This window comes from Ptiloglossa arizonensis, chromosome 1 (genome assembly GCF_051014685.1).
Source record: "Ptiloglossa arizonensis isolate GNS036 chromosome 1, iyPtiAriz1_principal, whole genome shotgun sequence".
Lineage (NCBI taxonomy): Eukaryota > Metazoa > Arthropoda > Insecta > Hymenoptera > Colletidae > Ptiloglossa > Ptiloglossa arizonensis.
In genome coordinates, this window is record NC_135048.1 from 25,476,674 (window position 1) to 25,497,701 (window position 21,028).

The 21,028-nt window shown below is 40.6% G+C and overlaps 1 protein-coding gene across 8 annotated transcripts in view; it reads left to right on the plus strand.

The window, feature by feature from the left end:
- The window catches only part of LOC143148827 (choline transporter-like protein 1), a 114,818-nt gene that overhangs the window by 73,108 nt on the left and 20,682 nt on the right, over nucleotides 1–21,028 (plus strand). For all 8 annotated transcript variants that reach the window (XM_076315603.1, XM_076315585.1, XM_076315541.1 and 5 more), the window contains 3 exons: nucleotides 11,059–11,207; nucleotides 20,592–20,705; nucleotides 20,830–20,978. In XM_076315603.1, coding sequence (XP_076171718.1) covers nucleotides 11,157–11,207; nucleotides 20,592–20,705; nucleotides 20,830–20,978 — 314 coding nt within the window. In that variant the 5' untranslated portion in view covers nucleotides 11,059–11,156. The remainder of the gene's footprint in view (nucleotides 1–11,058; nucleotides 11,208–20,591; nucleotides 20,706–20,829; nucleotides 20,979–21,028) is intronic.

A 21,028-nucleotide genomic window follows, 5' to 3' on the forward strand; every position in this document is an offset into this window, starting at 1 on the left:
AGAGGCCAAGGAGTGGCGTGAACCCGATACTTTAGCTTCGAAGCGAGTCAGAGTTCAGAAATCGACCAAGAAAGTGTCAGTATCAGTTTTATTGGAGTGCAAACGAAATTTTGTTCGTGGATTACCTCCTGAAACAATAAATTACAATTATTATCGCAATCTTTCGAATCAGCTGACTGTAAAAATTCGCGGGAAATACCTGGTTTACGAAAGAAAAGAATCATTTTCCATAAAGACAACCCTCTCTCGAACAGTTCGAGAAAATCAGTGAATCAAAGAACGAATTTTTGCAACGTTCACTCTATTCACTGGATTGAGCTCTCTATGACTTCCGGTGGTTCTCACATCTAAAAAAATTCGTACTTGGGAAACGATTTTCATCGAACGAAGAGTTAACAGTAATCGTAGCCCCATGTTTCGACCGTCTTTCGAAACCATGAATTAGAACATTGTTGTAAAGTTCAGATTATAATACGTAGTTTGTTACAATATGCAGAGATCTCAGTAGTATAGTTTTTGTACATATGAGAATACAAAATTCGAAGAAACAGGTATACAGTAAGTCTTCGTGACTCTCGACTTGGAACTAAATAAAAAAAACAAATCCAAAACCAAAAACCTGACATCGACCATTCCCTATCGATATCTGGCACTCTTAGAATCATTCTTGCATTCCAACAAACATCACTGTATTAAACTGTTGGAACGAATGCAAGAATGATCTTAAGGGTGACAGATGTCGATGTCAGTTTCAAGAACTGTCTCCGTATTGGCGCGGAAGGGTCGTCCGCCACGCGATTGTCACGTAATAATTAAGGATTTGATAGAAAAAATGTCGATCTCCAACTGGAGATCGAACTCTTTATTATTTTCTTTCGTATGACACTTTAATTGCGGTACCTTTGGTCACAGATTCGTGGGGATCTAATCACTGGTCAAGACCGATCTGTCTCCTATGTGTCGGGTTTTTGTATCCGTTCTTGACCCGAGTGTCCTGCGTTACGTAGGGAGTGCGTCGTTATGGGAAAGGAAAGAGTCTCGTGAGTCGTTACGGGAACGTATGCAAAAGGAATTTCGGTTATCAGCGGTCAGTCGTATGGAGTGTGATGCGTTGTTACGGGAGCGGGAAGAGTCTCGTGCGTTGTTACGGGAACGTGTGCGAAAAGGAATGCTATCGGTTTTTGGTATGGTTACACGGTGAATGGTTTGGCCGTTTTCCTTTTGGTTTTTCTTTTCAGTCGAGTTCCGAGTCCAGAGTCAGAAAGACCACACGACACTGTCGTCGTTCGCATCGAGACACATCACTGTACACGCATTTCTTCCAACTTTGTATTCTTATATATACAATAACTATACTACTAGACACGCGAGATCCCTGCATATTATGATAAACTAGATATTATAATCTGTTTTTGGTATGGTTACACGGTCGATACAAAACTACAAGTCCGATTCGGCTGAAATCTTCACAGTAGCTGTCCACAAGAATGTACACAAGCTAGTAAATTTTTCTCGCGATCGTGGTGACCATCGGGTGGTGAAGCTAAGTAATTATCGGATCGCTCTCGTATATAAGTCGCTGCCTTCTGAATAAAAATTCTTTAATTGTTCCAACCTAGTCAACTGTGAATCTCTGTCCGTCACCCGCTTCGCACCTTTGATCATTTCGCCAAATATATACTCTCTACGGAAGTATTTCCTTAAAACAGCAACATTCGCCAAATATACATATTCTCTACGGAGGTATTCGCCTGAGCAGTGAATTTCGGTACTTATTTCATTATTCTACGTAGTGAAGAATAAGCTAAGGCATTCTCACTTAAGTATTTCTATTTGCGATCCCGTGCGTTGTAGTGCGTAAGTGAAAGGACTTTTCTGTTTATATTTTTTACGCGAGATCCCTGCATATTATAATAAACTAGATATTATAATCTGAACTTTACGACACAAACAATAAAATGTACTACCCCAAAACCGTGTTTTTCCAATCGTACGAGAAAACTGCGATCGAACAACTTATTATAGAGCGCGGATAGATTTTTCCGCGGCGCGATTTCGAAGAAACGCGAGGTGGCTCAAGGTGTTCGAGAACTCGGAGAATAGAAAATCGAGGTGAGTTCTTCTTGCCTCTCTACCCCTCCAACCAACCCCTACGAACCACCGTTTCGCGCCACCCCGCTGCTCGAATATTCCTACGAAGTGGGTCAATCCTGCCGATCTAGGTGCAGGGATCATCGTTGCGATTCCAATCATCGCGAGTCGAAACTTAATATAAAAATCTGTCGAGCAGCTCCTAAAGCTAAATACACACCGATACCCACCGCGGTGAATCCACGTAATAAGTGTTTATTCGTCGCGTTACACCGGATAATTGAGTTTTACCGCGGACGGGATTCTGTGTCTCGAGTTGACGATACGGGCGAGTTCGAGATTCGATTGGTAAAAGGGAACGAGGAAACGGGTGGAGGAAAGAAAAGAAAAGAAATAGAAAAAGAAAGAAGAAAATGAAAAAGAAAAGACGAAAGAGAGATAGGAACGAAGGGAGAGAAAAAATGGCGAATTCCTCGCGTTGGTGAACGAAATTTTGTAGTCGACGTGAAATATTGTTTCCACGAACGACAAGTACGGGAACTTGGTTGGTGGGTTCGTGCACGCGGGAAGACGCGAGATATTCGAAAACAACGAGGAATTTCGGAAATAATATTCTCTCGTTTCTTCGTCGCTCGTGCGTTGCACCGTGAGAACAATAATTCTTAATCAAAGTGGAATCGTTGAACGGTCTCGACTAACAAGTGTTCGTTTTACGTGGATTTAATTTGCGTTTACCGGACACCCACGAATTTGTGTTTCCTTGGTAACTTGTTCAACGCGGCGTACAGTTTCAACCGGAAACAGAATACCCCGGTTTAATGCTTAAATAATTATTTTTGGTTCAATGTATACGTGTTTGTGTGTGTGTATGTATGTATGCACAGGTGAATTTGGTGAAATTGCACGCGACGAATCTTCGTAAATAAACGTAATAACGGTACACCGCGGTGGTTCCTTTTGGAGCGACTGTCAACGAAATGGCAACGAGCTTCGATACAATTTAATTTCTAATTAAGTTCCACGGCCGGTTCCTTTCTTGTCAGATGATTTTCTCTTTCACGGGGCCCGGCCATTCATCCCGGAACGGTTTCAATCGATCCCGCGTCTTGCATTTCGAAATCTCGCGAACTTCTCTTGTGATTACCTCGAAATCGCGGCCCCTTTTTAGAAAAGCGTTTAAATACCAGAAAAGTGATACTCCGCGGGAGGCTGGAAATTGAGTGCACCGCGAAACGCGAGACGCGGATTTCAAACACGGATCGTTGAGTATTCTCGCGGCGGAGGTTCCGTTGATAGAACTGTCTCGGTGAATAAGGAATTCAGTAATTCTTTTTTCTTTTTTTTTATCAGAAGTAATTTTTTGATGATTGTTTGTGGAAGTTAATTTTTTTATCAAGTTTCTACTCACCGAGAGCAAGGAACTCGTGATAACAAACGGCAGATATTATGAACAAGGTGTTCGGATCGTCGTTTGGAGAGAAATATTGTGTAAAAGAAGAAACGTACGATCTCTCCAATAAGAGCTCACGCGGAAAACACGAATCGTTGAGTATTCTCGTGACTGAGATTCCGTTGATACGACTGTCTCCGTGCATAACGAATTCACTAATTTTTTTTTTTTTATCAGAAATAATTTTTTGATGATTGTTTGTCGAAGTTAATTTTTTCATCAAGTTTTTACTCATAGAGAACAATGTACACCGATCGATGGAACGATAACAAACGTGTTCTGTTCTGAAGATACTTTGAATAGCGTGTTCGGATTGTCATTGAAAAGCGATACTGCGTAAAAGAAGAAATGTTCGATCTCTCCAATAAGAGCTCACGTAGAAAACACGGATCGTTGAGTATTCTCGTGACTGAGATTCCGTTGATACGACTGTCTCCGTGCATAACGAATTCACTAATTTTTCTTTTTATCAAAAATAATTTTTTGATGATTGTTTGTCGAAATTAATTTTTTTTATCAAGTTTCTACTCACCGAGAACAAGGAACAACGATCGATGGAGCGATAACAAACGTGTTCTGTTCTGAAGATATTTTGAACAACGTGTTCGGATTGTCATTGAAAAGCGATATTGTGTAAAAGAAGAAACGTACGATCTCTCCAATAAGAGCTCACGCGGAAAACACGGATCGTTGAGTATTCTCACGGCGGAGGTTCCGTGAATAAGGAATTTACTAATTTTTTGTTTTATCAAAAATAATTTTTTGATAATTATTTATCAAAGTTCATTTTTTTATCAATTTTTTACTCGCTGAGAGCAAGGAACTCGCGATAACAAACGGAAGATATTTTGAACAAGGTGTTCGGATCGTCGTTTGGAGAGAAATATTGCGCGAAAGAAGAAACGTACGATCTCTCCAATAAGAGCTCACGCGGAAAACACGAATCATTGAGTATTCTCGCGGCGGAGGTTCCGTTAATAGAACTGTCTGGGTGAATAAGGAATTCATTAATTTTTTTTTTTATCAAAAATAATTTTTTGATAATTATTTATCGAAGTTAATTTTTTTATCAATTTTTTACTCGCTGAGAGCAAGGAACTCGCGATAACAAACGGAAGATACTTTGAACAACGTGTTCGGATCGTCATTGAAAAGCGATATTGCGTGAAAGAAGAAACGTACGATCTCTCCAATAAGAGCTCGCGCGGTAAAAATTATTGAACTGTACGGAAAGTGATTTCGTTTTCCAAAATGGAGAATACATAATTTAGTAAAATGTTTAAACACTCGACAAAAATCGTGTTTCATTCTCACAAAAAAAAAAAAAAAAAAAAAAAAAAAACGAAATAACTTTGCAAACAACTCAATATTTACACACGTGTGAGACAACATAGTCATTTTTTGATCAATTCGCGCAGTTGGACTTAATCTCGAAGATTAAATGTGTCGTAACGAGGAGAGCGATAAGTGGATATCAGTGGTGAATCTCAAAGTGTGCTTATATCGTGTAGATATCGTACTCTACTCCGAAACGAGGATTTTCTATCGTTCGAGTGATCGAAAGAGCTAGAAACGATCGAGATATGCAATATTGTGCAAAATTCTATGAAAGATAATATAATCCAATGTTGGTTGATTGTGTAGATATCGTACTCTACTCCGAAACGAGGATTTTCTATCGTTCGAGTGATCGAAAGAACTACAATCGATCGAAGTGTGCAATATTGTTCAAAATTCTATGAAAGATAATACCATCCGGTATTAGTTGACCGTGTAGGATTTTGTATCGTTCGAGTGATCGAAAGAGCTAGAATCGATCGAGGCGTGCAATATTGTTCAAAATTCAATGAAAGATATCGTCATCCAGCGTTGATCGATAGTATTCGTTGTAAACCAACGTGGAATATATCGCATAGGTATTTTGACGCTCCGAAACGGATCGATACGTATTCAACGCGAATAATCGTTGCATTAATGCTCGGTGTACTGGACTGACAAAGAACCAATCCTTCGTTGCAATTACGGGTGCGTTGTTTCGTAACCGCAATCCCGATAATTAATCGGGGGACAAAGTTTCAACGGAGTTTCTGTTCGTCGAGCAACTCAGCGAAAATAACTGTCCGATGCTATTCGACTTGCTAAAAGCGGAAAGGCAACAACCCCCGAGACATTACGTACCAGTCATTTCGCCGTGGCGTGCAAGCTTATTCGATTAATCGATCGAAACTGACGTGACCCGCGCGTCGAGAGACGAGCATGTCTCGGGAAATATTAATGACGTCGTATGGAAAGCGTATAAAAAAGAAAAAAGAAAAAGAAGAGAAAAAAAGAAGAAGAAAAAGAGAAAGAAGCTAAAAAGGAGAGAGAGCGAGAGAAACAAAACGAGAAAATATTTCTTCGCGCGCTGAATTCTAAACGCGAGCTTCTCGACAACGTCCCAGTTCTAATTGTCAGGACATCCCATTGATTTGTACACGAGCGGAAAATGCAGTTGGAAAATTCGCGCGGCAGCGTTCGCTAAGCTTTTTCTTCTTTTTCTCTCTCTCTCTCTCTCTTTCTTTTTTTTTTCTCTCACTCGCGACCCCCTTTTTCGTAAGACGAAATTATTTACGACTCCGGTTCGACGAAATCTATACCTGCACGTGTACCGCGAATTGAACCATTTGTAAACCGTTTCAACGAATACGGATAATTACGGAGAAAGATGCGCGGTGAAACGACACAATTTCGGGAACCGATCCAATTGACAATAATGATCGTCGCTGCGCGAGTATAAGTTTTATGTATTTTTTGCTACACAGACAGCGGCCAGGTTTCGCGTACCTACGGCCGTCCAGAGGTGCTCAAAGTTTTGTAAACCGTGGAATTTGTTTACCTTTACTAATTATGTAGTTACGTGTATTATGTGTATTATTGATTGTATAATTGATAGCCTGTAGGGGAAAAATCATTTTCACGGACTGTGGGATTTTGTGTACTCGAAGTTTCATTGATCGTGGAAATTGTTTACCTCTACTAATTGTGTAATTATGTGTATTATGTGTATTATTAACTATGTAATTAATAGCTAGTAGAGGAAAAATCATTTTCACGGACTGTGGAACATTGTGCACTCAAAGTTTCATAGATCGTGGAAATTGTTTACCCCCACTCGCTATTAATTATATAATTATGTATACTATATGTATTATTAATTACATAATTAATAGCTACTAGGGGAAAAATCATTTTCACGGACTGTGGCAGTTTGTGCACTCAAAGTTTCATAAATCATAGAAATTGTTTACTCCTACTCGCTATTAATTATATAATTATGTAATTAATAGCTAGTAGGGAAAAAAATCATTTTCACGGACTGTGGAACTTTGTGCACTCAAAGTTTCATAAATCATGGAAATTGTTTACCCCACTCGCTATTAATTACATAATTATATATACTATATGCATTATTAATTACACAATTAATAGCTACTAGGGGAAGAAATTATTTTCACGGATTGTAAAACTTTGTACACCTCCGGCCCACTGTATAATAATTCTAATTTCATTTTTTTCTTTTTTCTTTTTATACACAGACAACGCATTAATATTCTCGGTCTAGGTACGTAAACAAAGCAAACGCGACCACGGATCAAACATTCCAATATTTTCGAACAACAAAGAAACATATTTCGCGTTTCTCGAAATTTTCTACGACCGCGTCGAAAAATGTTTACCACCTGGTCGCGACTCGTAGTTTCAAAAAGTGCGACGTGTCAACAATTCAAAGTCTACCCAGTGCGTCGAACGAATTATTTAAAATTCGTGTCGGTGAACCCTAGTTGAATTCACGTAGAAATTCTACCGTAATGTATACTCTGTACCTTCGATTTGAACTTCTCTCGGACAATCGAGACAATGGATGCAAGAATAACTCAACCTCGATTGCAATTTGGACAAGTAAAAACGACCAAAGTGGTTCATTTATCGATTTCTCGTTACGTGAAAGAAAAAGAAAAAAAAATAGTATTTTCTAATCGAGTAACTTAATCACTCGACTATAAACAACGACTAAAACACCAACAGGACCTTTTAATCGAGTAGCTTTATCACTCGACTATAAACAACGATCAAAACACACCTATTTAAAACGATCGTATTCGTTAAACAACAGAACGTAATTAAATATACTTCAAAGAAGAAATTTTCCATTTTTCAAGCTCGAGAAAAATTTCCTAACTCTCATCGCTTCATACAACGATTACAGGCTACGATATTCCGTCACCGAATTTCGAACTTAATTTCTCTGTCGAAATTTTCCCTCCCTCGAAAGTTTCCTAAAAATCGTCCCGCGTACTTCGAGAAGAGAAAGATAGTAATCTCTCGGTGCACAGGTATTAAAACTCGGTGGTCACGACCTTCTACTTCAAGTCCACCAGCACTTTCTCCGTTCGGGAACAAAGAGGGTAAGAACGCGTTGTTTATACCGATAATTAATATTCGTTCCCCGGAGGAATTATTCTCCACGAGCGAAGTTGGGAACACACTGGTTACACCGAACACGCAGCTCTAATTATACGAGCGAATAAAACGGAGACACGGGTCGGAATGTAAACGGTGCCATAAATGCGCGCGTTTGAAAATTCTGTTTTCGCGGACGAGGCTCGTTGCGGTTCCATCGTCGCTAAATTCGAGGAAATAAAAATAAAAAAAGAAAGAATCGTTAACGATCGAATTACGAACGAATAAGCACACACGATCCCGTGACGATTCGTTTACTTCTTCGACGTGTCTCGTGTTAATTGACCAGCGAAGAATTCTTTGTTTAGGGTACCAGTCTGTTTAAGGAACTGTTCAATCATCGTCGAGGGAAGGTAATGTCTTCGTCTCGAGTTAAATCGGAGAAGTAAATAAGTTCAGTCGGAGATTGCCCCGCTGAAAAAAACTTTATTTATTCCTGACTTATATCGTTAGTTCCACTTTCAATTCCCGTAACGTTCTCCGCCCCCCGTTGCCACGATCTCGAACGAAAAGAATACTCCCTCACCTTGACACGACCTTGACTGTACTTTAATTTTTCTCCACGGAAATACCATTTTCCTTTCGCGTTCCACCGTTGGTCGTTTAACACGCGGATACACAATATCCGGATAAATCCATTTGCGGATTAAAATGCATTATCCACTGCGCGAGGCTAATCAAGGCTGCGCGAAACACTTCCCGGATATGGCTGGATTAAAGATTAACCCCTTGCCTGGTTTCGCAATTTTTACGAAATCGCTCCATAAAATGCCTAACTGCTTTCTTTTCTCTTCGTTGTTTTCATAGATTGCTCGGTTGTGTTACTCCGGTGAGAAATAAACCATCTCGAGTGGCGAACGAGGCCCTTTTGTTGTAAGGGATGGAGAAAATTGGGTGTAAATTTCTATGTAGGATTTTAATGCAAATTTTGAACGCGACTAATTATTCAATACTCTGTGGTATATTTTGGAACATTGAATGTGATCCCATATTGCAATCTTTGTAATATAATTGCGTTTGTTTCTTTTTAAAGATGGAGAAAATTGGATGTAAATACCTATGTAGCATTTTCAAACAAATTGTAAACACAACCAAAAATTTAATACAGTGTGGTATACTTTGAAACATGGAATGCATAATCCCATATTGCAATCTTTGTAATATAATTGCGTTTGTTTCTTTTTAAAGATGGAGAAAATTGGGTGTAAATAGCTATGTAGTATTGTAATACAAATTGAAAACACAACTAGAAATTTAATACAGTGTGGTATATTTTCAAACACGGAATACATAATACAAATTAATGCAAATTGTAAATATGACTAAAAATTCAATACAGTGTGGTATATTTTGAAACATGGAATGCATAAGTCCACATTGCAATCTTTGCAATATAATCGCGTCTGTTTCTTTTAAAAGATGGAGTATTTGATTTAAAAGATTTGTATTTACAATTTAATACAAATTGGAAACATGTCCAAAAATTCAATACAGTGTGGTATATTTTCAAAATGGAATGCATAATCCTACATTGCAATCTTTACAATATAATCACGTCTGTTTCTTTTAATACCTACGTAACATTTCAATACAAATTGTAAACGCGACTAAAAATTCAATACTGTGTGGTATATTTTCAAACACGAAATGTATAATCTCACATTGCAATCTTTACGATATAATCGCGCCTGTTTCTTTTAAAAGATGAAGTATTTGATTTAAAAGATTTGTATTTACAATTTAATACAAATTGTAAACATAACTAAAAATTCAATACTGTGTGGTATATTTTGAAACATGGACTATATAATTCCACATTGCAATCTTTACAATATAATGGTGTCGTTTTCTTATTCACGTTTCGCCTTTTTTTTTCTACTGGTGGTTTTTTTTAACGAAGTGTCATTCAGTTAGTCTCAAAAGATTGAGTTTGTTTAAAGGGCCAGGAATTGTTTTCGATTTTTCCGGTTTGTATTTATGAAATAACGAACAAATCAGATATAATCTAAACCGAAGATGCATTTTCACGTCTCCCAGTGTTTTGTATAATACATAAAAATTCCATATTGTCTAATAAATGTACAAACATTTTTAAGTAAAACTTTTCCCCTTTTCTTTACCATTTAATAACTTTTCAAAAATTCAAGCGAATCATAATACAAATTATAAACGCGACTAAAAATTCAATACAATGCGGTATATTTTCAACATTATTTTCAAACACGGAATACATAATCTTGCATTGCAATCTTTACAATACAATCACGACTATTTCTTTCGCGATCATTATCACCACCCGTAAAATTTTCACGAATCTCTCTCCAATAAGACTACACATCTAATTGCTCTTACCACATTGCAAAATAATTATGGTAAAAACAATAGGTGTCCCCGTTGATGGTCACAGGCCGGTTAAAGCGCGAGCATCGGACTCGCCCGTGAATGTCACGGTTGGTACTGACGATGGGTTAAAAACGAAAATCTCGTGGTGGTCCGTGTGCGCGCACGCGTTCCAATTACGCCGTGGCGATGGAGAAATATTGACAGCGATTAAAACGCGCGCCAAACGCCGCGAGAAGCGAAACGAGAGACACGATCGCGGTGATCGTTGATACGAAATCGAGCACCGTGTTCACGGCGCGCCACAGAGGTATCCGTAACTCGCGATCATCATCGCGCGAACGCGCGTGTCTTATCTCGACTGTCTTTTCGAAAAGAAAATTTACTCGCGACGATCGAGCGATTGCCCGATCTCCTACGTGCTCGTTTGCCGAGCGCGGTGAAAATCGGCGGAGAGTGACACGCGAGTAGGGCTGCGCGCGAGTAGGGCTGCGCGCGCAGCCGTCTACTCGCGATACGCGCGCTACTCCCCACTCCCTCGCCGCTCGCTACTCGGGATTTTTCCCTCACCTCCCCTCTCCGTAGTACCGCGCTCGACTCCCGAGCACGAACCGGCCCCAGGTTGTGTATTTTCCCGTTCGCTCTAAAGAACTTCCGTTTTAATTTATTCCCGGAAGCCGGTGCATCCGTGACAGCGGGGACTCCGGAGGAGGGACAGGATCAGAAGGAAAAGTTTCCCGGCTGTTCCCAAGGATTACCTTCTACTTCGTCGGGCATGGGTTGCTGCGGCTGCTCGGACGAGCCCTCGTCCAAGGTGGAGCCCACGGTAAGAAGAATTATTTTTTATGATTCCGCCGGCTGAAATTTCCGCTCAAGTATTTTAATATAAAACTTCGAGCTTTGCTCTTGTCACGGTAAACTGAACTGCAACGGCTACAAGAAACCGGGCCAGTGAGGTGGATAGTTCGGTAGATGGAGGGGAGGAAAACCACCCAGCCCGTTTTAACGGTTTTGAAATCCCCCTGTGAATACGCGGGTACCTGATAGGTATTATTTTTATTTACGAAAGAAATTTTTTTCGCGACGAGTATAGTGGCATACCGATAACTACTCGGGGGTTGTACTTCGGGCCGGTGGTTTGCAAAGTAGAGGGCGCTGGAAAGGAACTTTTTTAATCGGATCGCGTTGGTATAGATTTTTTTTTTTTTTTTGGCGCGCTTCCGCGGTTTCGTAACCTCTTCGGGGACGAATTACTTCCTACGGAGCGGACTGAAATTTTGATTGGTAAATGATATCGACTTGCGAAGTTAATTATGCATCTTCGCAGTTGGTAGCGGTCACGTCCGTGTGACGGTATTTTAAATAATTTAAGAACCGAACGTACACACGTGTGTCTGTGTTTTTAGTGAGGTTATGCGCGTCACTTGTCTCGTTTAATGAACGTTTCAGAAATTTTTGTTTCAGATAATTGTAACCGTCTGTAAATTAGCTTCAAAATTTCTCTATACTTTTTGTGTCCTTTATTACGTATCTCAGCTCAAAAATTTCTCTATATTTCTCGTATCCTTTGTTGTATATTTTAGTCTCAAAATTTGTCTATATTTTTTGTGTACTTTATTACATATTTCAGCTCAAAAAATTTCTCTATATTTCTCCTATCCTTTATTATATATTTCAGTCTCAAAATTTGTCTATTTTTTTCAGTCCTTTATTACATATTTCAGCTTAAAAAATTTCTCAACATTTCTCCCACCCTTTATTATACATTTCAGTCTCAAAATTCGTCTACATTTCTCGTACCCTTTATCACATATAGTACTTTAGTCTCAAAATTGTTCCCTACTTCCAGCACCTTTCCTTTCCCAAAATTTTTATTTCCGTTCCACTATAATTTCCCACAGTCCCGCTTCATCGACCACTTGTAACAAAGCCGTACAATGAATCGCAATGGTACAAAATAATTATCCCAGATACGTGTAAACTGCAGTGACAACTGTTTGTGCAGCGTGTTTGGAAATATCGTCAATACAAAGGGTAGGTCTTAAACTTATGACCAGTGGTGTACACAAGGGGTAGCAGCGTTACACGGTCCGTTGGAACCACCGCTGTTGCTGCAGTTACGCATTTTGTAATCGTAGAATTATTAATGGTTATATTGATGCACCGGTCCAGGGGTAAATCGAGCAGTCAGTTTCATAATTGAGCAGAAAATATTTACTATTAATGCGCGGGTAGATAAAGGTACATTATTTATGTTACGTTGGTTGCAACGTTACCTTATCGAGTTATTTCTAAATCGATGATTATCGTCCGGGCAATACGAAACGGGGATCGACGTGGCCAATTCGGCGCTACGATTAAAAAGCAACACAATAAATTAGAAAAATTCCAGAAGAGAAATGTTGTCCCAGCGAACGGTAATCGTTCTCCTTGTTATTTCTGGGTCATGCGGCATGTATACGGACTTTGCGTTCGTAATACCCCATTTGAAACTTTTTATGCGAAGTTTGATCGTTAAGCTCGACTTTTTCCGTTTGAGATAAAGCAGGATGCGCTTTTAAGGGGAGTGGGAATAAAATTTTTACTCCGGTGCTATTATAAAAAATAATGAGATATGGCGAGTATAAGGTCCTGGATTAAAGTTCTGTATTCAAATGTATTGTCATCGGGACGCGTCGTTTCAGTTTTTATGAAAACTTTCTTTCTTTAAAGCGGGTGGAAGCGGTCGCGCGTACCAAGAGAGAGAGAGAGAGAGAGGAGAGAGGGAGAGAGAAACGACGAAAGAGAGAATTTTATCATTTCACCGTATTAAAGGAATAGATAAAAATACGTTAGCTTCATAGCTAATGAAAATTGTGGAGCCGAGTGTATGTTGCCGGACAAGTTTCTAAATTAAAATTCTTTCGGCAAACTTCCATTATTAAGTTTCGCGACTTTAATACAAAAATATTAAGAAGATCGTGCTCGGTAAGGGCAACTTGCAGCTTACTTGTTAGAGAAACTGTTATTTCCCTTTAGAAAATACGAATGTACGCGCCAGCGGAATAACATTATACCCGTACGGAATCCCGCGATGTGCGCGTATCAAAGTTTCTAGTTCTCTGTATAAAGTTCCGGTCTTAGACCACGTGTATTTACGTCCGTTTAACGGTGAATCGATGAGCGGGCCTATCCATCGTGCATCGGTTTTATAATCATCAAAGGCTGTAAAACGCGTACAGGATGGTTCACGTACGTTTTAAAATCTACTGGAGATACATACGCGAGCTTCTGTTTTATCTTTCGGCAATTCCTTCCGTGAACGTGGATACAGAGATCGCATCGTCCGATTGATAACATCGGAATGCAAGGCTAGGACGTGGAACAAGCGTTGCTCTGTATTCCTTGCACCTACGATCTTCGATGCATCGACCGGTGCTTACGTAACGAGTGATACTCGATTTTATTTATTCGAGTTCGATCGTTTCGAGAATTTAAGAAAAAGAATAATAATTTCCTGAAACATATGAGAATACGAACTTGAAGAAAAAAAAAAGAATTGTACCTTTGGAGGAATTTCTTCTGTCTTTTTCTGGTAGCCAATTCATCGTTGTTGCATTTCTTTCGTAAGTGAAAACGTCGAATGTAAAATTCTACGCCAATCTTCGTCGCTTCGTTTGATTTATAAAGCACAGTGATGGTGAAAGAGGAAATCCAACAATAACACGTAACACTGGCTCTCTTCGTTTAAAGTGTCAACTGTAACTCTCCAATTAATACCAAAGTTCATTACCGCGCAACGAACGTCGCAGACTCCTCTAACCCGTCGTTTATCCACCGAATCAAGCCCACCCATCCCTGTTCTCGTCGTGTAAGCCGATCTCGGGGACACGGGACGGAAAATATTGGCCGTTCAAGGTCACTCGACGGATTATAGGGGATAGCCGTTCGGTGACCTTGAGCGGTCAATATTTTACAATTTCGGTACGAGAAGCTTCGTTAAGATTTTGCTCGTCGAGTAAGTCCACCGAATCGGCTGAATTTAGGGTGACGTGCACACGGGACAGGTTCTTCAGGTTTGCACTTTTTCGTCTCTCAGATACAACTGTGAGGGGAGACAAAAGATGGAACGGTGAAAGGATACGGTGGGGTGAGCCGACTTAGCGACCTTGAGTGGCCAATACTTTCCGTTCGGGGTGCAAGTAACTTTGTTGTTCTGATTGTTAAATTCGACGTGCACAGACTGGACGAGTGTTTACAGTTTTTGTCTGTCGATCACAATGGCGAGATTAAGAAAGACGGAGCGGTGAAAGGTGCTCGGTGACCTTGAATGGTCAATACTTTCTCTCGTCGAATATACGAGAAACTTTCTTAACAGATCCGGTACGGACTCGCGGGATTTTTGTCGTTCGAGGTCGCTCGTTGTTCGAACCTCTCGAATTTTTGCGCGGCTTTTAACATCCTCTCGAATTCAATGACGTGACACAGAGCGGGGTAACAGATGGAACAGTGAAAAGACACGGCGTGATAAGCTGCTTAGCGACCTCGAGTGGCCGATATTTTCTGCCCCGAGCGTAAGAAACCTTATCAACAGGTACGGGGTATTGTGAAACCGCGAGATTTTGGTCGCTCAAGGTCACTGCTCTCGGTTTAAATTTCTTGGTGATTTGTAGGTGATAAGTAGATAGATAGATAGATGGATATGTAGATAAATAGATAGATGGATATGTAGATAAATAGATAGATAGATGGATATGTAGATAAATAGATAGAAAGATAGATAGATAGATATGTAGATTAATAGATAGATAGATAGATAGGTAGACTAATAGATAGATAGATAAATAGGTAGATTAATAGATAGATAGTTAGATAGGTAGATTAATAGATACCAATACTAACTTTCTCTCTCTCTCTCTTTGTTTTTCTGTTTCTCTCTAATATATAGATAGATAGATATCAGTCTAACACACATACACAAATATATAGATAAATAGATACATAAATATAAATATCAATACTAATACACACACGCGTGTAAACGGAGTACACCCACCGATTTGCGATTGTTAATTTACGCGTGCCACAGAATGAAGACTTATTACTGAAATAACACCGTGTAATGAGCTGCTTAGCGACCTTGAATGGCCAATACTTTCCATTCTAAGCGCAAGAAACCTTACCGACGGATTCGATGCGCCAGAGTCGTGAGATTTTAATCGCTGAAGGTCACCGACGCGCGCAAACGGAAAAAGTGTGCAAATTCGCGATTATTAATTTTCAAACTAACACGTGCCGGAGAGAAGAGAGGGAACAGTGAAAGTACGTGGCGCGATAAGCTGCTTACCGAGTGGTCAGTGTTTTTCATCTCAATTACAAAAAGCCTTGGCAACGTGTCCGAGAGATCACGGTCGCTCGAAGTCCCCGCCGTACTCCAATAAGTATCTAATCGCGAACTCTCCACTCTAAGTACAAACAGCGTGCGTGTTTCCACTTTCAATCTTCGAAACGCATCGATAAAGCGTTCCCCTCGATCGAGGAACGACAGATGGCGCAACTAGGCGTCACCGAACGACATTCCGTAGATAGCGTGAAAGTAGGGGGAGGGGGGATAGATAGTTACACCGTGACCTTGAACGGCCAATCTTTCCTGCCGCGAATACGAAATGCGCGGCAGCGACGAACATTTCCAACGGCGTGAAAGTGTAACCGTGTTGTCTAGACGTAAGGATTCGTGGAACGCGTGCTCGCACATTAGAGTGGTTAAACGGTGGCTGCGAGCGTACGCACGTGGGTGGGAGTGATTACTGTCGAGAACTTGCGAGAGCACTGTGGGAGGCGTATTTAGAGCGAGAAGCGAGCGAATAAAGTAAGTGTACAGTGTGATTGAAAAAGAGGTTTCAACTAGTGGACGTGGGTTTCAGCGGGAAACTGTTGCGATATATTTAATATTACATATATGCAATACCGATGTGTGTGTGTGTATGTGTGTGTGTGTACACATACCAAAATATATAGATATAATAGATAGATAGATAGATAGGTAGATAAAGAGATAGATAGGTATGTAGGTACGTAGGCAGGTAGATAGGTAGATAGGTATGTAGGTAGGTAGGCAGGTAGATAGGTAGATAGGTAGATAGGTAGATAGGTAGATAGATAGATAGGTAGATAGGTAGATAGGTAGATAGGTAGATAGGTAGGTAGATAGGTAGATAGATAGGTAGATAGATAGATAGGTAGATAGATAGGTAGATAGATAGGTAGATAGATAGATAGGTAGATAGATAGGTAGATAGATAGGTAGATAGGTAGGTAGATAGGTAGATAGATAGGTAAGCAGGTAGGTAGATAGGTAGATAGATAGATAGATAGGTAAGCAGGTAGGTAGATAGGTAGATAGATAGATAGATAGGTAAGGAGGTAGGTAGATAGGTAAGGAGGTAGGTAGATAAGTAGATAGGTAGATAGATAAGTAGATAGGTAGATAAGTAGATATGTAGATAGGTAGATAGGTAGATAGGTAGATAGGTAGATAGATGGGTATGTAGATAAATAGATAAATAAATAGATACATAGGTAGATAGGTAGATTAATAAATAGGTATAGATATCAATACTAACTCTCTCTCTCTCTCTCTCTCTCTCTCTCTCTCTCTCTCTCTCTCTCTCTCTCTCTCTCTCTCTCTCTCTCTCTCTCTCTCTCTCTCTCTCTCTCTCTCTCTAATATATATAGATATAGATATCAGTCTAACACACACACACACACACACACACACACACACACACACACACACACAAATATATAGATAAATATAGATATCAATACTAACACACACGCTCCAAAATATACAAATAGATGGATAAATGAATAGATATCGATACTCACACACACACCCACACACACACGTGCACAAAATATCAAACCCCCACCCGTTCGTCCAAACATTTCGCTGCAGTGACCCAAAAATCGTTCAGCGCGCTTGGAGGGGTGGAGAGGGTTGTTTATAAATACCCTCTGCCCGTGTATCCGTCCGTCGTTCGACCTTTCGATCATAAACGAGAGAGCGTAAACGCGTCGCGACGTACAAGAAACGGTGGTGCGTTCACCGCGAGTGCGTGCACTCGTGCGTGGACTCGTGCGTGGACTCGTGCACGCGTGGACTCGTACACGCGTGGACGCGTGCATGCACATACAACCGGTGTAACGAAAGATCTCGACGCGATAACGACGTTATCAATACGACGCAACGCCGGCGCTTTTAATAAGGCGGAGAGGAATTTAATTACGCCGGGACGCTAATGCAAGGTCACCGTCAAAGAATCTAATTAATTTAGGGTGGTGGCTGCACACGGTCTGAGTTGTAACAGGGTTACAAGTTCCCAACGGTGTCGGTGAAACGGCGCAGATTCGCTAAAAGCATTAGCTCCGCCCGATTTCACCGACTGAAAATTTACCGGTATGTTCCAGCCCGGCAAACGATAGAATCAGCTTTTTCGATTGTATTAACGGGAACACAGACTCGCGGATCACTGAGAACGAGAGATTTAAATCGACGATCGAGTGTTCCTCGATCGTACACCCACACGTGCGCATGTGTACCCGTAAATGGTAAAAATTACACGTGTTTCATAATCGAAGAAACTACACACGTACGATTGCACGCGTGGACGTGTGGATGGACGTTTCAAGGGGGGTGGTGGGTCGAGGACGAAAAGTTTTATATATCTTGAACACACGAGAGATCGAAAAGCTTCCAGAGCGCGAAACTCGAGCGGAAAGGTTCGTTGATTTTCGATAAAGAGATTTTTAATTATACGCCCGCGTGTATTCGGCTTTCCAATAGCGTCACTGCAATTTCGATTTCGGGACGAGTCCGTTCATTGAAAAGTGTAAAGACTGCTGCGCCGAGCCCGCACGGGACAAATCACTCGAACGGTGAATATGAAATAAATTATTTAAAATGATTCGAATTTTTCTCCAAACGAACGTGCCAAACGTATTTCAAAGGGTTTCATCGAGCCTCGTCGGTCCTGTATTTGTGGGAATATTAGGAGAGCGTGGGAATTTTTAAACGTGTTTTTTATATATATATATATATTTCTTTAACAATGGAATAGAAAGTTGGAAGAATGTTTCTCATAGTTTACCGTTCATCGAAGCCAACGGAGGAATGATTATTTTTAATTAAAAATTGTTTTCCCGGTTTCGAACCAGTCTCACTTTTTATATAATTTCATTCCTTTTGAAGAGTTTTAAAATTTTTAATTTCGACTTATTACACATTCGGTAAGGCAACACATGGAAATTAATATGAAAACGTATGGCAGGGACCTGCGTGGGCCTTCGTGGAATTTATTTAATACTGCGTAATAATAATTAATTAAAAAAATTTTTCGTTCTTGGCTTTCGGGGAACACGCTGCCTCGGTGCGAGATGGTAGAAACAAATTTGCTATCTTTTGTGATTTTCCAAAAAAGAAAAAAAAAAAAAAGAGTGACAGAACGAAGAGCGACGAACATTTTGTAAGTTTCGCGTTTACAAAGCGCAATAATTAGTGCAAAAAGTTTCGGTTTAATACGTCCCGTATGGATTACGCTCGCTATTGCTGGACGAAAAATCGTAATTTCTTGTTGCGCGTGAAACTGAAGTTGCAATTTTTACGAATCTTTTCGCAATTAGTTAGTTTCCCGAGTGTACCAAAAAACCGGTCGCGAACCTTTCTCCTTTCGAACGTCATAAGCGTCACAATTTTACAATTTCACAATTTTTAAAATTCCACGCATCGTTCGCCACCGCCGCAATTTTACAATTTAAAAAATTCCCCCATACCAAAATACACATTGAGAAACAACGACTCTCGATTTTCGAGCGTTGATAAAATCCGAATCAAAGACACCTGTACCCCCCCGCCCCTCTCGATTTTCGAGCGTTAATAAAATCCTAATCAAACACGCCTGTACCCCCCTCTCCACTTTTAATTTTCGAGCGTTAATAAAATCCTAATCAAAGACACCTGTACCCCCCACGACTCTCGATTTTCGAGCGTTAATAAAATTCTAATCAAAGACACCTGTACCCCCCCGCCCCTCTCGATTTTCGAGCGTTAATAAAATCCTAATCAAACACGCCTGCACCCCCCTCTCCACTTTTAATTTTCGAGCGTTAATAAAATCCTAATCAAAGACACCTGTACCCCCCACGACTCTCGATTTTCGTGCGTTAATAAAATTCTAATCAAAGACACCTGTACCCCCCCCCCCCCCTCTCGATTTTCGAGCGTTAATAAAATCCTAATCAAAGACCCCCTTCCTTCACTCTCGATTTTCGAGCATTAATAAAATCCTAATCAAAGACACCTGTATCTCTCCCCCCACTCTCGATTTTCGAGCGTTTATAAAATCCTAATCAAAGACGCCCCACCCCCCACCTCCTCCCCACGACTCTCGATTTTTGAGCGTTAAAAAAATCCTAATCAAAGACACCTGTACCCCCCCCCCCCCCCTCGATTTTCAAGCGTTAATAAAATCCTAATCAAAGACGCCTGTACACCCCCCTCCCTCCCATAAAACGCAAAACAACCTGGTATTGTCCCCCCTCTCTCGACGCGAACGCGACAAAAAATTCCCGAAAGCTTCCGGTGTCTTTCGTTCGTCCAAAAAAAAATAAAAATATTTCTATCGAGTGTATAATATTCGCGCGTGAAAAAATTCGCAAAAACACCCCTCCTCCCGTCGTGTCTCCGCTGCGTTTAAAATTCAAATGAAAGAAGAAAAAAAAGGGGGGAGAGGAAAAAAAATTCACTCAAAATTCGTTGCATCGATAAAATGAAATAATCGGGTAGACGAAAAGGGGGAGTATTTAACCCTTTGCACTCGAAGCTTTTCATCAACCAGAAACTGGCACTTGAATGAGATCCATCGAATCGTGTAATTTATTTAAAACGGAACATTTTCGTTTCAACGTTTCATACACGTATATTCGCATCTTACGAGAAAGCGGTAATTGAATATTTAATTTCAATTCCAAACCACGATGGTTTTCCGAATGGGAGAGAAGTACACCGAATCGAGTGATCGATCGAGGATCGACTCTCGAGTGAAAAGGGTTAATTCGATCGTTCGACGAATCTCGCGTCAACGAGGAAAATAAAAGTTCGCTCTCTAAGGAGAGTAGGTGAAGCGCTCGGTGAGTTTCACCCGAAAGATTTCCCGTGTTTTGTCCGTTTCAGGCGCCGGAGGACGATGTCACACCTACGAGACGCTCCGAGCAGATTTTCGTCACCGATCGATCCTGCACGGACATCCTGGCACTGCTCGCACTGATCGCTGTCGTCGTCGGTTTCGTACGTCTCCTTACACTCGTGGTCCTACCTCGTTCTGTTCCGAGGGGACAACGTTTGTTCTTTCTGTTCTTTTCTTTTTTTTTTCTTTCCCTTTATTTTTATTCTTCTCCCCGTTTCGACGCAGGGTTTTCTGATGAGCAACGCGGTGAAGAAGGGGGACATCTACCGGGTCATAAACGGCTACGATGACTGTGGATTCGTTTGCGGCCGTGTCACCAAATACCAGGCTAATCCCAAATCGGGTTGCTTGAACGGGGACATGACGGCGGCTAGGTAAGCAGAGGATGCGCGCGCACTTATCGTCTGCGCGCGCACCTATCGTC